The 14,307-nt window shown below is 38.7% G+C and overlaps 1 protein-coding gene across 3 annotated transcripts in view; it reads right to left on the minus strand.

Annotated features, from left to right (window-relative positions):
* Window positions 1-6,019: 6,019 nt before the first annotated feature.
* The window catches only part of ITGB6 (integrin subunit beta 6), an 85,075-nt gene continuing 76,787 nt past the window's right edge, over window positions 6,020-14,307 (minus strand). For 2 of the 3 annotated variants that reach the window (XM_049887286.1, XM_049887287.1), the window contains one exon: window positions 6,021-8,461. In XM_049887286.1, the coding sequence (XP_049743243.1) occupies window positions 8,363-8,461 (99 nt within the window). In that variant the 3' untranslated portion in view covers window positions 6,021-8,362. Of the gene's footprint in view, window positions 8,462-14,307 lie in introns of all 3 variants that reach the window. The other variant, XM_049887288.1, reaches the window with a different exon arrangement.

Below are 14,307 nucleotides of genomic sequence, written 5' to 3' on the forward strand. Positions count from 1 at the left end.
TAAATCCATTATTACATGTGGGAAAGCAATGCTAAGACACACGCTACCATTGGCAGGTCAGTATACCTTCTCCTTACTTATCGACTATCTCATTATCCGACATATTGCATTTACAACAGTGGTAAAAAATCTACTATCTGACTATTTGGCGCATTAATGACATAAGTCTGGCAATAACGAACACTGAGGTGGGAGGCAAAAGTAACACTGGCTGTGGTGGTTATGTGTCAACTTATCTGGGCCATGATTCTCAGTGGTTTAGCCATTATGTAATAACTTGATTTGGCTGTTATGTAATGATGTAGTCAGCCTCCATTTTGTGATCTGATGTGGTAATCCTCCCTTTTCACATAATGCCGATTTCCCATAACGACCTGGTCTTTGAAAACTAACCATGTCAAGAAGTGAGGAGAGGGTGTAGTAATGCTTTCCTTTATATATAGAAGAAGGGGCAAAGCAAAAGATGAGCACTTCCAGTGGCTATCAGTATGGCTCAGTGTTTAATTAAGACTAAGAGCTTTGGAGTGAGACATGTTCAGTTCCAAATCCCATCTTCGTCATTTATGAACTCAGTAACTTTGGGCAAATCTCTTAAGCTTTCTGAACCTAGTTTCTCTCTTAGTGAAGTGGGGAAAATCAAAATGAGCTCCTCAGGAACTAAATATGACACAAAAAACCAACCAACAAAATATACAATGAAATACTTAATATGCTTTCCATAATGCTGTTTACAATAGTTTTTAACTGGGATTTATCTATAATTATAGCGTAGTGGTTAAGGGCATGGATTCTGGATCTAGATTGCTTGGGTTCAAATCCTGGCTTCATAGCTTCCTAGGTGTGTGGCCTTTGCAAGTTACTTAATGTCTCTGTGCCTCAGTTTCTTATCTGTGAAATAGGACATATTAACAGCAATACCACCCCATAGGATGGTTGTGAGGCTGTAAATGAGTATAAATGAATTAACATATATATAAATGAGTTAAAAAAAAAAAAACTTGTTGCCATCAAGTCGATTCTGATTCATAGCAGCCCTATAGGACAGAATAGAACTGCCTCACAGAGTTTCCAAGGAGCACATGGTGGACTTGAACTGCCAACCTTTTGATTAGCAGCTGTAGCACTTAACCACTACACCACCAGGGTTTCCATAAATGAGTAACATACATAAAATACTTAGGACAATAGATGTTATCGATTTTTATTAACAATACAAGTTATTTAATGCTAGTAAGATACATCTATTAAAATAAGAAATGTGTGTGTGTATGCAGACATATTAGGTGTAACAAAGACAATTGGATGAAAAAAAAATGAACATAGTAACTTTTCACCAAGTCAGTTATTGACAGCAGAGTTTCATGATACAATGTCTAGATGTTGGCCTGGGAACAGGATTGGTTGGTATGCAAGGACCATGAATGTAAATACATTTCAGACTGAAAAAGCAAATCCTATTTGAACAGTAAGTTCCCTCATAAAACACATACCTGGAAATTGCAAACGTGAGATCCAAATTTCAAACTGAACTAAATTCTCTGTGGAATTTTTAAATCTTGAAGTTAGTGACCCCGAAGTGTGTGTGGGGGTCAAATAGGTACCTTCCACTGCCTGGTCTTTCCCAGGGCCTAGATCAGACAAGCTCACAGGATGAAAAACTTCTAGGGACCCATGTTCACTGTTTGCTTGCTGTGTGTCCAAATGGGAGAGAGTGAAAGGCAAAATTTTCAGCCTTTTGCTCAGCCTATAGCGACTCACATTTGGATGGCTCCAAAGTACAGGGGCATCATTTAATCCCCTGTAATCCACCGCCAGTCTGTCAGTTTGTAGTACTGTGGTGACTTATGTGTGCTAGTATGATGCTGGAATTTATGTTACTGGTTTTTCAGATGCCAGCGGGTCACCTATGGTGGACAAGTTTCAGCAGACCTTTCATACTAAGACCAGGAAGAAAGGCCTGGTGATCTACTTCCAAAAACTAGCCAATGAAAACCCTATGAATCACAACAGAATGCTCTCCAATATAGTGCTGGAAGATGAACCTGCTAAGTTGAAAGGCACTACAAATATGTACAACAATGGACTCAAACATACCAATGATCATGAAGATGGCTTGGGACCGGGCAATGTTTCATTCTGTAATGTATAAGGTCACCACGAGTTAGAGCTGACGAGATGGCAACTAACAACAACAAAGCCCACAGTTCAAAGGAATTAATATCTTGACCCAAGTGTGAGACTATTCAACCACTGCCCACTTACCTGGCTGTAGAAGTCTTATCCCGAACACCACTTGTTTAGTACCAGAGTATCCCAGCCCAAATGGCCAATTAAAAGAGTCACTGAAAAGCTCCAAACCCCTAACTGTCCTTGCTTTTTAGCTGTGTTGACTTCAATCAGTTGTGGTGTAATGAGATTTAACAAAAGGGAGAATTTCCATTTATCATGTTCCATTCAATTCTTGTTTCTTGTTCTCTCTGAATAAGGAATTTTTTCCTTTGAGATTTCCATAAATCGAGGATAAAACAAACTCTTTACAAATCAGCAATATTTAAATAAATTTACTTCTTTAAAAAGGTAAACATTCTCCTGTAGTTAAAGAATATTATAGGGAGGTTGCTTCCCTGGTGTTGTGTTCCTTCAAGGAGTATTGGAAGGAACAAGTGGGCGTCGAGGGGGGAAGAGAAGAAAGCATATTGGAGGACAATGTGAATTACTTTGGAAGGATTCAGGGCCTGCCCTGTGCCGTTTGTGGGGGTTCCATGAGAGTATTTCAGGGCATGATTATTTCTGGTGTATGAGGGTTTTAAAGAGAAAACCTGAACCGTATTAAATCCTCCACGTGGACTCTCATAACAGAAACCCACCCAGAGCTGGATCTTTTTGCTCTCACCTTGAAGTTGGCCCCTGCATGCTCTTAGTTAAAGTCACAACGATCTCAAAAGGATGAGTACATTTAAAATGAACAGCCATGTCTTGCCTCATATATCTTAGGGGTTAATAGTTTTGAAGCTGCCATATTACCTTTGATAATTAGTTTAGTGCCAGAGTGAATAAGCTTCAGGCCATCTTATGTGGTACGTACCATGTCTAAATAAAAACATTGGGATGTAGCATGATCAAAGGAAATGATGTCACCAAGAGGCGATCAAGAGAAAAGAATGCCTGTACTAAAGAATTTGACATACATAATATGGTGACAACTCAAAGACCAAAAAGTAAGTGTATGTATGATCACATAGGGATGGGTATAGGAATACAGGTACATGGGTAGGTACAGGTGTATACTTATATTAGAACAGATAGAGGTACCTATGTGTAAGTGTGAATACAGATATGTGAGTGCCAGCACATACATTCACTGAAGATAAAACTACAGATACTCCTTGGACATAACCAAACACCTTCTGAGATTGGTTTTCCAGTTTCGAAAGCTTAGGGCCATAATCTCATGGGACAACTCAGTCAATTGGCATGACATAGTTCACAAAGTTCATGTTCTGCATCCTAGTGAAATGAGTAGCATCCTGGGTCTTAAAGCTTGCAAGTGGCCATCTAAGATACAACTATTGGTCTCTGCTCACCAGGAACAAACACTAAGAAGGTAACCAAAATCTCATACAAAAAACAAGGCTACAAGGCTGATAGCCTCCACCATCATGGCCTCATCTACCCTGAGACCAGAAGAACTAGATAGTGCCTGCCTACCGCCACTGACCATTCTGACGGGGGTCACAACAAATGGCCTTGCATAGAATGGGAGAAAAATGTACAATAAAACTCAAATTCTTTAAAAAAAAAAAAAAAAACCAGACTAACTGAACCAGATGAGACCAGAGGACTCTCTGAGACTATCACCCTGAGACACTCTTTAAACCCTGAACTGAAACTATCCCTTGAGATTACCTTTTAGCCAAATAGCAGAGTGGCATACAAAATATAGGATATAAGAATGGTGCCCCACTAAAAAATCATCTGTATCGGATGAGAAGATAAGGGGGCAGGAAAACTAGAGTTCTGGAAAGCGAAAAACCAGAACACAATTAAAGAGAATGTTGACAAAATGTGAAAAATTTAACTAATGTCACTGAATAATTTGGATAGAAATTGTCAAATGGGAACCTAACTTGCTGTGTAAACTTTCACCAAAAACACAATAAAATATTATCAGCCCATTCAGCAGTTAGTTTAGACTGTGCCACCGTGAGCGTAATTACAGAGCAATGATACTGGAAATTGCAGTACTGTTTTTCATGGGCAGTTATAGCACCATGTGCACGAAATCATATTTTTGTTTTAATGACGCAGTTAAGCCATCCAATTCAATTTTTAAAACATTTATACGCCGCTCCCCCCCCCCACTGGCCTTTTTAATCTTTCTTAAATATGACAATATTAGCTTCTCAGGGCCTTTACACTTTCTCACTTCCTAAAAAAAAATTTTTTTCTTTTTTTTTTTTCCTTATGCAGGTCTCAGCTTAAAGTTACAACTCTACCAAAGATGCAGTCCTCACAGCTCGTTGTTCAGTCTTTTGTCCTGCTTTATGTTATGCATAGTTCTTATCATTGCTTTATTTAAAAAAACAAACAAAATCAGGTGGACACTTGAGACTGTTGGCATCTCCTGTCTGGAGGGGAGATGAGAGGGTCGAGGGGGTTAGAAGCTGGCGAAATGGACACGAAAAGAGAGAGTGGAGGGAGAGAGTGGGCTGTCTTATTAGGGGGAGAGTAAATGGGAGTATGTAGCAAGGTGTATATAAGTTTTTTTGTGAGATACTGAGTTGATTTGTAAACTTTCACTTAAAGCACAATAAAAATTATAAAACAAACAAAAACTCCTGAAGCAAATTTATGTGCTAACGCTTTATTGGGAGATTCAAAGGGGGGCGGGGGGAGGTTAAGTAGGGAGGAGGGAAAACAAATACAGAGATGGTGCCTTACCAAAGCCATTTCGTCCCAGAAAACAGCTGGCCGCTCAATGCCAGTTTGCCTGCTGTATCCTTCCTGTCTCTGTCACTGATCCAAGTTCATTCCTTAGGATGCTAACATCCTGCATTTGCCTGTTGTGTTGTGTGGTCCCTCTGGGCAGCAGCTGGGGAAACCACTCTGCACTTGGGCACAGGAATTGCTGTGGCTCCCCCACCCCTGGAGAGTTAGGAGAAGCTGGGAATCTACACCTCAGGGGACTATGCCAGTTGATGCTGGGGTAGCTTCAGTTTAGAAACAGGGCAAGTGGCTTAAGCCTGGGGGCAGGTGGGGCCAAGTGGATCTGAGGTATACATAAACTGGGCCCAGTGCCCTGATAGGTGTATTTGTTTGTTTCCTATCTTCTGCCTCACCTGGGAGCACAGGGGTGCTTCTTTTGTTCTTTTCTATATCCAAAATCATAAGAACAGTGTCTGGCACACACTAGGTACTCAATAAACATTTGTTGAATGAATGAATGAATGAATTTATTGAGCCCATACTATCGTCAGGGATTGTCATAGCACTAGAAGAGACAGACATTGTCACCATCTTGGAGTTAGAAAAATTAAGGAGAAATGTGACTTTCTCAGTGCTAATCAAAATGGGAGTCGTTTCTGAACTTTCAGACTTTCAGCCTTTAGTCTACAAGAAACAGTGTGTTTCAGGATATAAGTACTCTTGACCTGGCTTCCCCTGCCTTTTCTAAGAAAATGACTTTTTCTAAGCTGACTCCTCTTGTGGGCATTTGGTTCTTATGCTTATTTTTCCTGATTTGTAAAATAAGCATGGTACCATGGAATCTACCAAATGGGTGTTCAGGAAATAGTAGTACTGACCCTTGAAGACTTGATTTTACAAAACGTAGGGTAACTTCCAGTCCTGATGATGTAGATATTATAACCACGCAGCAAATTACAGCCATTTCCTGCTTTGTCTCCTGCCTTCTGTGGCAGCCTCTTTCTGTTCTTCTCCTTGTCTGCAAACTGAGACCAACAGTCAGAGCAGGTCACAGAAGGATCCAGAAATCCAAGAAGAGGTTTTTGTGCCAGTAAAAAAAAAGGAAGTATCATCCACCTAGGGCTCATTGTTTAAATTACCAAGTTTATTTATGTCAACACAAAATACAATAAAACAACTTACAAAAAAACCATTTTATCTTCATGTAACATAACTCTTCAGTGAACAGAAGTACTACTGTTAATGTTTTGACCTTTTTAAGGTCCAGCCTTGGGTCAAAACAATATGCAGAGAAAGAGCAGAGTCTTCTCTACCTTTCCCAGTACACACACAAAGGAAACTTATACTTTCTAAAATCCCATTCCAGTAATAATACAAAAATATCACAATAAGTCCGGTGTAGAGGTGAATACTAATGCTGTACCGTCAGGATTGGAACTTGCATGTTGCCATAGGTTCTCCCCAGACCCTGGGTTTCAGTCAGGAACACAGTAGTTACATCATTCCTGCAGGTTTCTTAGGTGATTAGTTAGTAATTCTTATAATACAGCAGTATATTCCCCAAGTTTTGGATTTACCTGAGTTATTTAGAGACCAGAAAAAAAAAAAAAACAAAAACAGGAAGTCTCCATGTGATCAAACGTGTAGAGATCTATGTGGTAGAAGAACTCAAGAAACTTAATATAGAATACTCTGACAATCCAATGGATAAACATGAAGCCTTCATTACATAATGAACTATTTAGCTAATAAAAAGCTTCACATTACAGTTTATTCAAAGGTAATAAACATTGCACAAAAGTACAATGCCTCACCGGTATTCTAGTAGTTTAAATGCTATTTGTTTAGTGTCAGTACGTTTTCAAAGAATTGATATTTACTGTTTAGCAAAATCTTTCCATCACTTCACTAACAAAAAAGGTAGTCTCGTGCGGTGGAAAGAGGAAATGGCTTGGAGTTAGAAGATCTAGATTCTGGATGCCGTTCTACTCACTCTCAGAGCCTTAGTTTCCTTACCTGTAAAATGGGGCTAACATTTTCCTGGACTCTATCACAACTGTGAGGATCAAATGAGATGAAAGTGCTGCATAAAGTAGTATTAACTATAAGAAATAATTATTCTACAAAGTTTATCTCTTCAATTAATTTATGGATCCCTAATTATCCATATGGAAACCCCACTGGTGTAGTGGTTAAGAGCTACAGCTGCTAACCAAAAGGTCGGCAGTTTGAATCCACCAGGTGCTTCTTGGAAACAGTATAGTGCAGTTCTACTCTGTCCTATATGGTCGCTATGAGTTGGAATTGACTCAATAGCAATGGGTTTGGTTTTTGGTTTTTTAATTATCCATATATATTTTGCAAGTAAATTATTACTTTTCAAAACAAATGTCTGATGCATATCTACCATGTGCAGCGGAAATGTGCAGGTTGGGTTATGCAGATGTGAAAAGAATGTGTCTAGAAAAGCCTATTACTCATAACGGACTTGTGTACTCTTGATGCATTTCATTTAAAACTATTTAAAACTTTATTCCCTTTAACCTATGTTCCTTTTGTATTCTTGGAGCTCTTTGAATAAAATATCAAATCATTAAAAGTAAAATATTTTTTTAAAAATCAAAGCTTTCGTGGGATGATTATAGTTTTTAGATGATTGTAAAACTGAGTACAATGGACTGAGAAATATGGGAGAAACAGTAGTTTGAAAACTCAGGGTCAAGAGGGAAACTGAACAGAGAGGTTTACTTCTCAGGTTATTAAAAATAAACTAAGTGATAGCCTTGTTATTTTTGTTTTATTCTGGTAACTTCCTAATGTATAAATTACTTCTTCATCTGGAAAACAAAGAAAAACTTGTTCGTGTACCTGATTTCTACATACATACAAACCCACCAAGATGAGGAACACTTAATTTTCATTCTTACATTTGGGATAGCTTTACAAGAATTGCTTCTCTCGGCTGAAATAAAATCACAATTTCATTTCTCATAGACTTTTAAAAATCTTTCTTTAGGAAAAGGCAACTCTACTACAAGTTTAGAATTATTTGGCAAATGTGGATATATAATGTGAGCAATGGACTTTGTGACTTTGCTGTATTCCAGAAACAAATGAGATTCTTATTTCAAACACTTTTCAAATGCAGACCAGGTCCCCATGAATCATTTTGATGATTTGTTGATGCATTCATGCAACAGAGTTAATATTTCTCCAATGAGCCCAAAGTCACCCCTTTGCTAAGGATATTTCTCTTCTTGATTATTTTGAACCTGCCAACACAGTCTCTAACTTTCATACAGACAATGACTGATCTCTGAATGACCTATTATTATCTTAAACCAACCTCATTTTGAAGGAACAAAGCAAGAAAAATTAAATAGTGCATTAACATTTCATATCAGTGAAACAGACTTTTTCTGTGCATAAAATAGTCCTACCCATCTGTGAAAAGGTCCACCTTTTGTTTTTCCCTGTGTTTATAGGTTACATTTTTAAAGGTACTGGTAGAGCCTCTGTACAGTGGATTGGTTCCCTAAAAAGAAAACAAACAAAAAAAAGAGGTTCAAATGAAAGTATGTATATTTTTATTATGTTATTTTAATATCTCTAAATAGTTCGATTGTATATTACAAATCAGAAAGGAAAGTCAAGCTCAGCATTGGAAGCCATTTGAGTAACTGAGATTAATTTGATATTTCATACTTGTAGCATGTTTAAATTTATATACCTTCATTTTATTTTGTAATACATGGAACCAGTTCCATATATGCATTCTAAAAATCTCACTCGTTTTGAAAACACACAAATTTGTAGATAATGAAACAAAACTTTGGCTGTTTTGTTCAGTGTTGCTTTACCAGTGCTGACAACGGTACCTCGTTCGTAGTAGGTATCCAGTGTTTGTTGAGTGAATAGAATGAACGTTGATAGGTGACCCAAAAGTGAAGTGGAAGGTAAAAAGTAGAAAACGTGGCACCTGACATTGGTAGAAGCATGCAAAGATGAATGATACTGCCTTTGAGGAATGTGTTACTGGTAAGGGGAATCAAACAAGAGCATAAATAATCTTACTTTTAAAGTGAGATCAGAACTCAGAAGGGTGAGCAGCTAGCTGCTTAGGGGAATCAGGGAAAGATTCCTAGGCCAGCTAATATTTTGCTCATTAGAGAATGAAAGTGTGCAGAGCAGAGAGTTGCAAGAGGCTGGTGTGGTAGGACACCGAGTTCACGTAGGAGTATAGGTTCCAAGGCAGGTCAGGCAAGATGGTTTTGCTCTGGGTGCAGTGGGGAGGTTGTGTGCTAAGGCCTTGATAGCTCAGTTGTGCACTTTGGGCTGTGGCTGTGTTTCCAGGTGGTGACCGCAGTGGTGCTATCACCAAATGGACCATAGGGACCAAGCCTCTCTAGGTGTTTGAAGAAACATGTAGCATGATCACCTAATTTCTGTCTTTTGGTTTAATTGTTCTGGGCAGGTGCAAGGTGTCTAGAAAAAGTACAGCTCTTCTCTCCCACATCCCAAATTTGGCCACACAAGCTTTGACATCAGACAGCCTGTGTTCAAACCCTAACTATACCACCTGACCTTACTTAAGCAACTCGAGGTCCCTGGGTGGTGCAAACAGTTTGCTCTTGACTTATAACCTAAAGGCTGGTGGTTCAAACTCGTCCAGTTGCATTGGAGAGGAAAGGCCTGGTGATCTGCTTCCCTAAGTCTTACAACCAAGAAAATCTCCTGGCGCAGTTTTACTCTGTAAAACACGGGGTCGCTGTGAGTTCGAATTGACTCAACAGCAAAAGTTTTTTTTTTTTTTTTTAAGCAATTCTGAGCCTTGGTGACCTCATCTATAAATGAAGGATTACAAAAGTGCCTACCTCATCCATGAAGAAAAGTGCTTTAGCATGGTGCCTAGCGCATAGTAAGTGCTCACTAATGGTTGCCTTTTCTTACTAGTTCCAATTTATGACTTTCTATTTGGAATTTCCCTATCTTTTAGGTCCTTTTTTGTCCCCCCAGCTGCCGCCGAGTCATTTCTGACTCATGGAGACTCCATGTGTATAAGAGTAGAACTGTGCTCCACAGGTTTTTCAATGGCTGATGTTATGGAGGTACACGACCAGGCCTTTCATCCAAGGTGCCTCTGGGTGGACCCAAACCTCCAATCTTTCAATTAGCAGCTGAGTACTTTAACTATTTGCCCAACCCGGAGACTTAAGTCCCAGAGAGGGTTCTAAAGATATTTTCTCCCAGGGCTTTTGTGTTCTTAAATTTTCTAAGCCCATTTAAGAGTTCAAGTCTGAGTACCACCTCTCACCCTCTAAATTACTAAATTTTATATTTTGGTCTTCCAATCACCATGGATTATAGAGTTTAGATTATAGGTAGCAATTCATAGGCACAGACTTGAAGAAACATGATTGCATTTGTTTTCCTGGTACATTCTTTCAGCTCTCATAAGAAATGACTACAATTGAAAGCATTTCCGGGCCTTTCCAACATTTGCTTTCCTCTCATTGCCTTTACTCTGCAGTGTCTTCATTGTGAGCAGGGAATCACACCTGCACCTATTTCAGTGTTGGCCAGAACCATTGACCTGACCTCTGACTAAGTGACAGGTTGCCTTTATTCTTGTGCCTTTGGGGAGAGATGGTTATCTCTGTAAAAAGTGCAAATGGGAAAGAGGTTTACTGGTTGATGCTGGATAATGGATGAAGGTCAAGTCACCATATTGCTTCTGCTACTGAAATCAGCCTGGATAATTCTGAGGAAACCTCAGCCCTTATTTAGTCCAGCAGTAGAAAGAACTCAGTTGAACTTAATTTGGAGGGTGTGAAGAAGAGACTGATGTGGTCTTAAGCTAAGGTCAATGAGTTGGAGAGGCCAGGAAATGTTTTATAAACAAAAGTCATGCATGGAATTCCATGTAGTTTTAGAGACCTGAGGCTTATATTTGTTAACAGAAGAAAAAGGGGCCCAATTTAAGAAGAAAGATGGGAAATACAAGGGTTGTAGATTGGTGATGATGGGTGAAGCACTGTCCTGGAGGACAAGAGAGCCTTAGTGAACAAAAGACACTCTGAAAATAGTCATCAGACTGTGAGTAGGGTCAGCTTAGGTCTGTGTAGGCCTTGTTTGTAGGCTGCACCTTACATCATGTCAAACACATTAAAATACACCCACATCCCACACTAAATATAATTTATAACCAAACCCAGTGCCGTCGAGTCGATTCCGACTCATAGCGACCCCACAGGACAGAGTAGAACTGCCCAAAGAGTTTCTAAGAAGCGCCTGGCAGATTCGAACGTTACCTCCCCAGCCTTTATAGTGCATATAAATTATATTTTTTTGGAAACCCTGGTGGTGTAGTCGTTAAGAGCTCTGGCTGTTAACCAAATGGCCGGCAGTTCAAACCCACCAGGCACTCCTTGGAAACCGAATGGGGCAGTTCTACTCTGTCTTATGGCGTTGCTATGAGTTGGAATTGACTCGACAGCAACGGGTTTGGTTTTTGGTTTATAAAGGAGGGGACTTGAGTTACAATTGACTGAATAATAGTATTATTTTGTAGACATTTAAATATTTAAATTTGATTTTACAGTTTTAATTTGTTTTTTGAAGGTCTGAAATATTCTGTGAGTCCTTTGTAAAACTAGTTATAGGGCCTAGGCCTTGACTATGGTGGGCGAGGGGGGCGGTGGTGGATAAAGCAGATACTGTAGGAGGTAAGATGAAAGTTTAAAGGTAGAGGAAGAGCAAGTACCTATTTCTGGGGGATAATAGAGTGTTTCTTGTTCTTCTAAAAGGAATATCCAGGAGAATGAGCTCAGATTGGATTTTGTTTGTGAGAGGAAGTATGGAAATATCCAAAACTGCCTCCTGTAGTGCTACGCAGGTCAAAACCTCCTTAAACAGAATTTCCAACTGAGGTGCCAGGTAGGGTTTGGCTCCTTTTTGAGTGGGTCTGCACTTCATTTTCAGACAAGGTCGGTTTCTCCTCAACCATCTGATCAACCACATACGGGTGACCAGACTGATTACCCCAGGAGTCTAGGGGTTCTAATTTAGCCTGTAGATTCTGCAAATGCAATGGCACATTTTTAGAGCTTGAAAAAGTGGTAATGAGAAAGCTCTCTGCCATGACCCACGGCTCCCTTAATGATTGCCTAACTGCCAAATGAAGACCTGATTTGCTCAGCACAGTACAAAATCAATCCATGGCTACAAGAGATGTCAGGCTGAACATTCTTTGCCTCTAGTTAATGACTTGTCATTCTAGAAAAAAAGCTCAATCATAAAAAATATGGATGAGGAGGGGTTACTTTTAAAATTATAATAAAAAGGTAACCTTTTATTGCTATGATGAAATGTTTCAGAAGACAAGGACAAAGATTTTTCTTGCCTTGAGCATTGTTGTCCAATGGCGGCTGATGGGTCAAGAGACCTGATAGGTCCTTTCTGTCCCTGGAGTCCCCTGAGTTTTGAAAACCAGTCAAGTTTACTTATTGAAGAAGGAATAGGGTTTAGATAAAAACTGAATTTAATTGAAAACCCCAAAATGGATGCACTGATCAGCTTTTTGCTTCCCCCCCCCAAGGAAGATATATTAGTGAAATTTGAATTGAATTATTTGAATTAAAGCTCTTTTGCATCCAAGTGAATAATTATTACCCAGTCATTATCTATTCAAGAACATCAAATATTTGTTATTCAAAGAAACTCAATTTAACAAGGGAATAATATTTTTCATTTATGCTTTTATCTGTTTAATGCATGTTTTTGTCCCATTTTACATGAAGAAACAGCAAAACTTCAGCATTTGAATTTTAGTCATGTTCTACATCCTAAGGGAGAACAATTCATGTTTTGGGGAAATTAACTGTTAATTAAAATGTTATTTTAAGAGGTATTAATCATTTGTCAGTACTTATGCCTTTGTATGAGAACATTAAAATGTGCTGGTTAGTAGATACACATCATATAATTGCTTGAGTGCTTGTCTGCAGAACGCCTGTTTATTATTTCTAGGAGGGTCAGTCAAAGGCTGTGCCTGGAAGAGCAGGGTCCAAGTAGAGTTTCCATTCCGCCATACGGGAGGAGTTTGGGAAACCCCTTGACCTCTCTGAGCCTTGGTTTCCTTACCTTCAAAATGGGAATACCAAGACTACTTCACAGGGCTAGTGGTTGTTAAACTAATTGATGCTATTTGTGTGTGTGTGTGTGTGTGCCAAATTAACCACATTCTTTTAGCTGGTTTCCCTTTTGTCTATTGCCAGGCACTCCTTTGACAGTTGGAGAGAATTAAAAATAACTCTGTGGCCATGGGGGGTCAGGTGAAGTGGACTGTCTCACAACTTTGGCCTCATTAACATGATCTTCAGAGTCACCAAGTCACCCTTCAGGCTACATTGTATGGTGTTAAAAAATTTTAGGGATGGATAAATTATATTCTCATTGCAAAGCCATAATTTACTTTCCTAAAGGATTTTGCTTAAGTAGGAAAAATTTATACATACATACAAAAAAAGAGGAAAACTGTGTCATGAACCTCCATAGATCCATCACTCATATTCAACAATTATCAAGACTTTGCTACACTTGCTTCAGCTATCTCTCCCTCCCTCTCTCTCTTTTGGCCAAAGTCTTTTAAAGCCAACCATAGTCTTCATTTCCTTTCAATCCTATATGCATTCCTAAAAAACATGGATGCTTGAAACTATGGTGCCATCATCATATCTAATTAAGTCAATCATAAATTCCTAGTCCATGCTAACATTTTCTCAATTGTCTCAAAAATATAATTTTACAGTTGGACTGTTCAAATCAAGATCCATACATTGCATTTGCTTGTTGTATATAAAGGCATTTTTAGTGGAAAGATAAAGTAGGTAGAATTTTTCACTGTCCATTGTCCTGCACCATATATTATGATTAGTTTGAAGTAACTACATAAAATATAAACATCCTTTATCAAGATAAATTTACCCAAAATAGAAAATTCCAATTGCTTTAGGAATTGAAGACACCACTATAGACTTAGAGAGGGGGGAAAAAAATAGTGTTTTAGCATCAATTTATCTGGGCAGGTGAACTCAAAGAAGCATTGTGTCTGACAATATTTTCCCAATGATATCATGACTGTTTTTAGAATCGACAATGTAAGATAATTACTATTAGATAGCTGGACACACCATTAGAGATAGAGAGATGAAATTAAACCATGAAATTGCTTCTGTGGGTCTCTAGAAATGTAATTATCTCTCTGGTGGAAAAGAAACAGAAAATTGGAGTCCTGTTTTATGTTTGCCTGCTGTGAAGAGGAGACACTTAAATTATATCTATGGAGAACATATATTTAAATGTTGATACATTTTCTTCAGG

This window comes from Elephas maximus, chromosome 6 (assembly GCF_024166365.1).
Source record: "Elephas maximus indicus isolate mEleMax1 chromosome 6, mEleMax1 primary haplotype, whole genome shotgun sequence".
NCBI classification, from domain to species: domain Eukaryota; kingdom Metazoa; phylum Chordata; class Mammalia; order Proboscidea; family Elephantidae; genus Elephas; species Elephas maximus.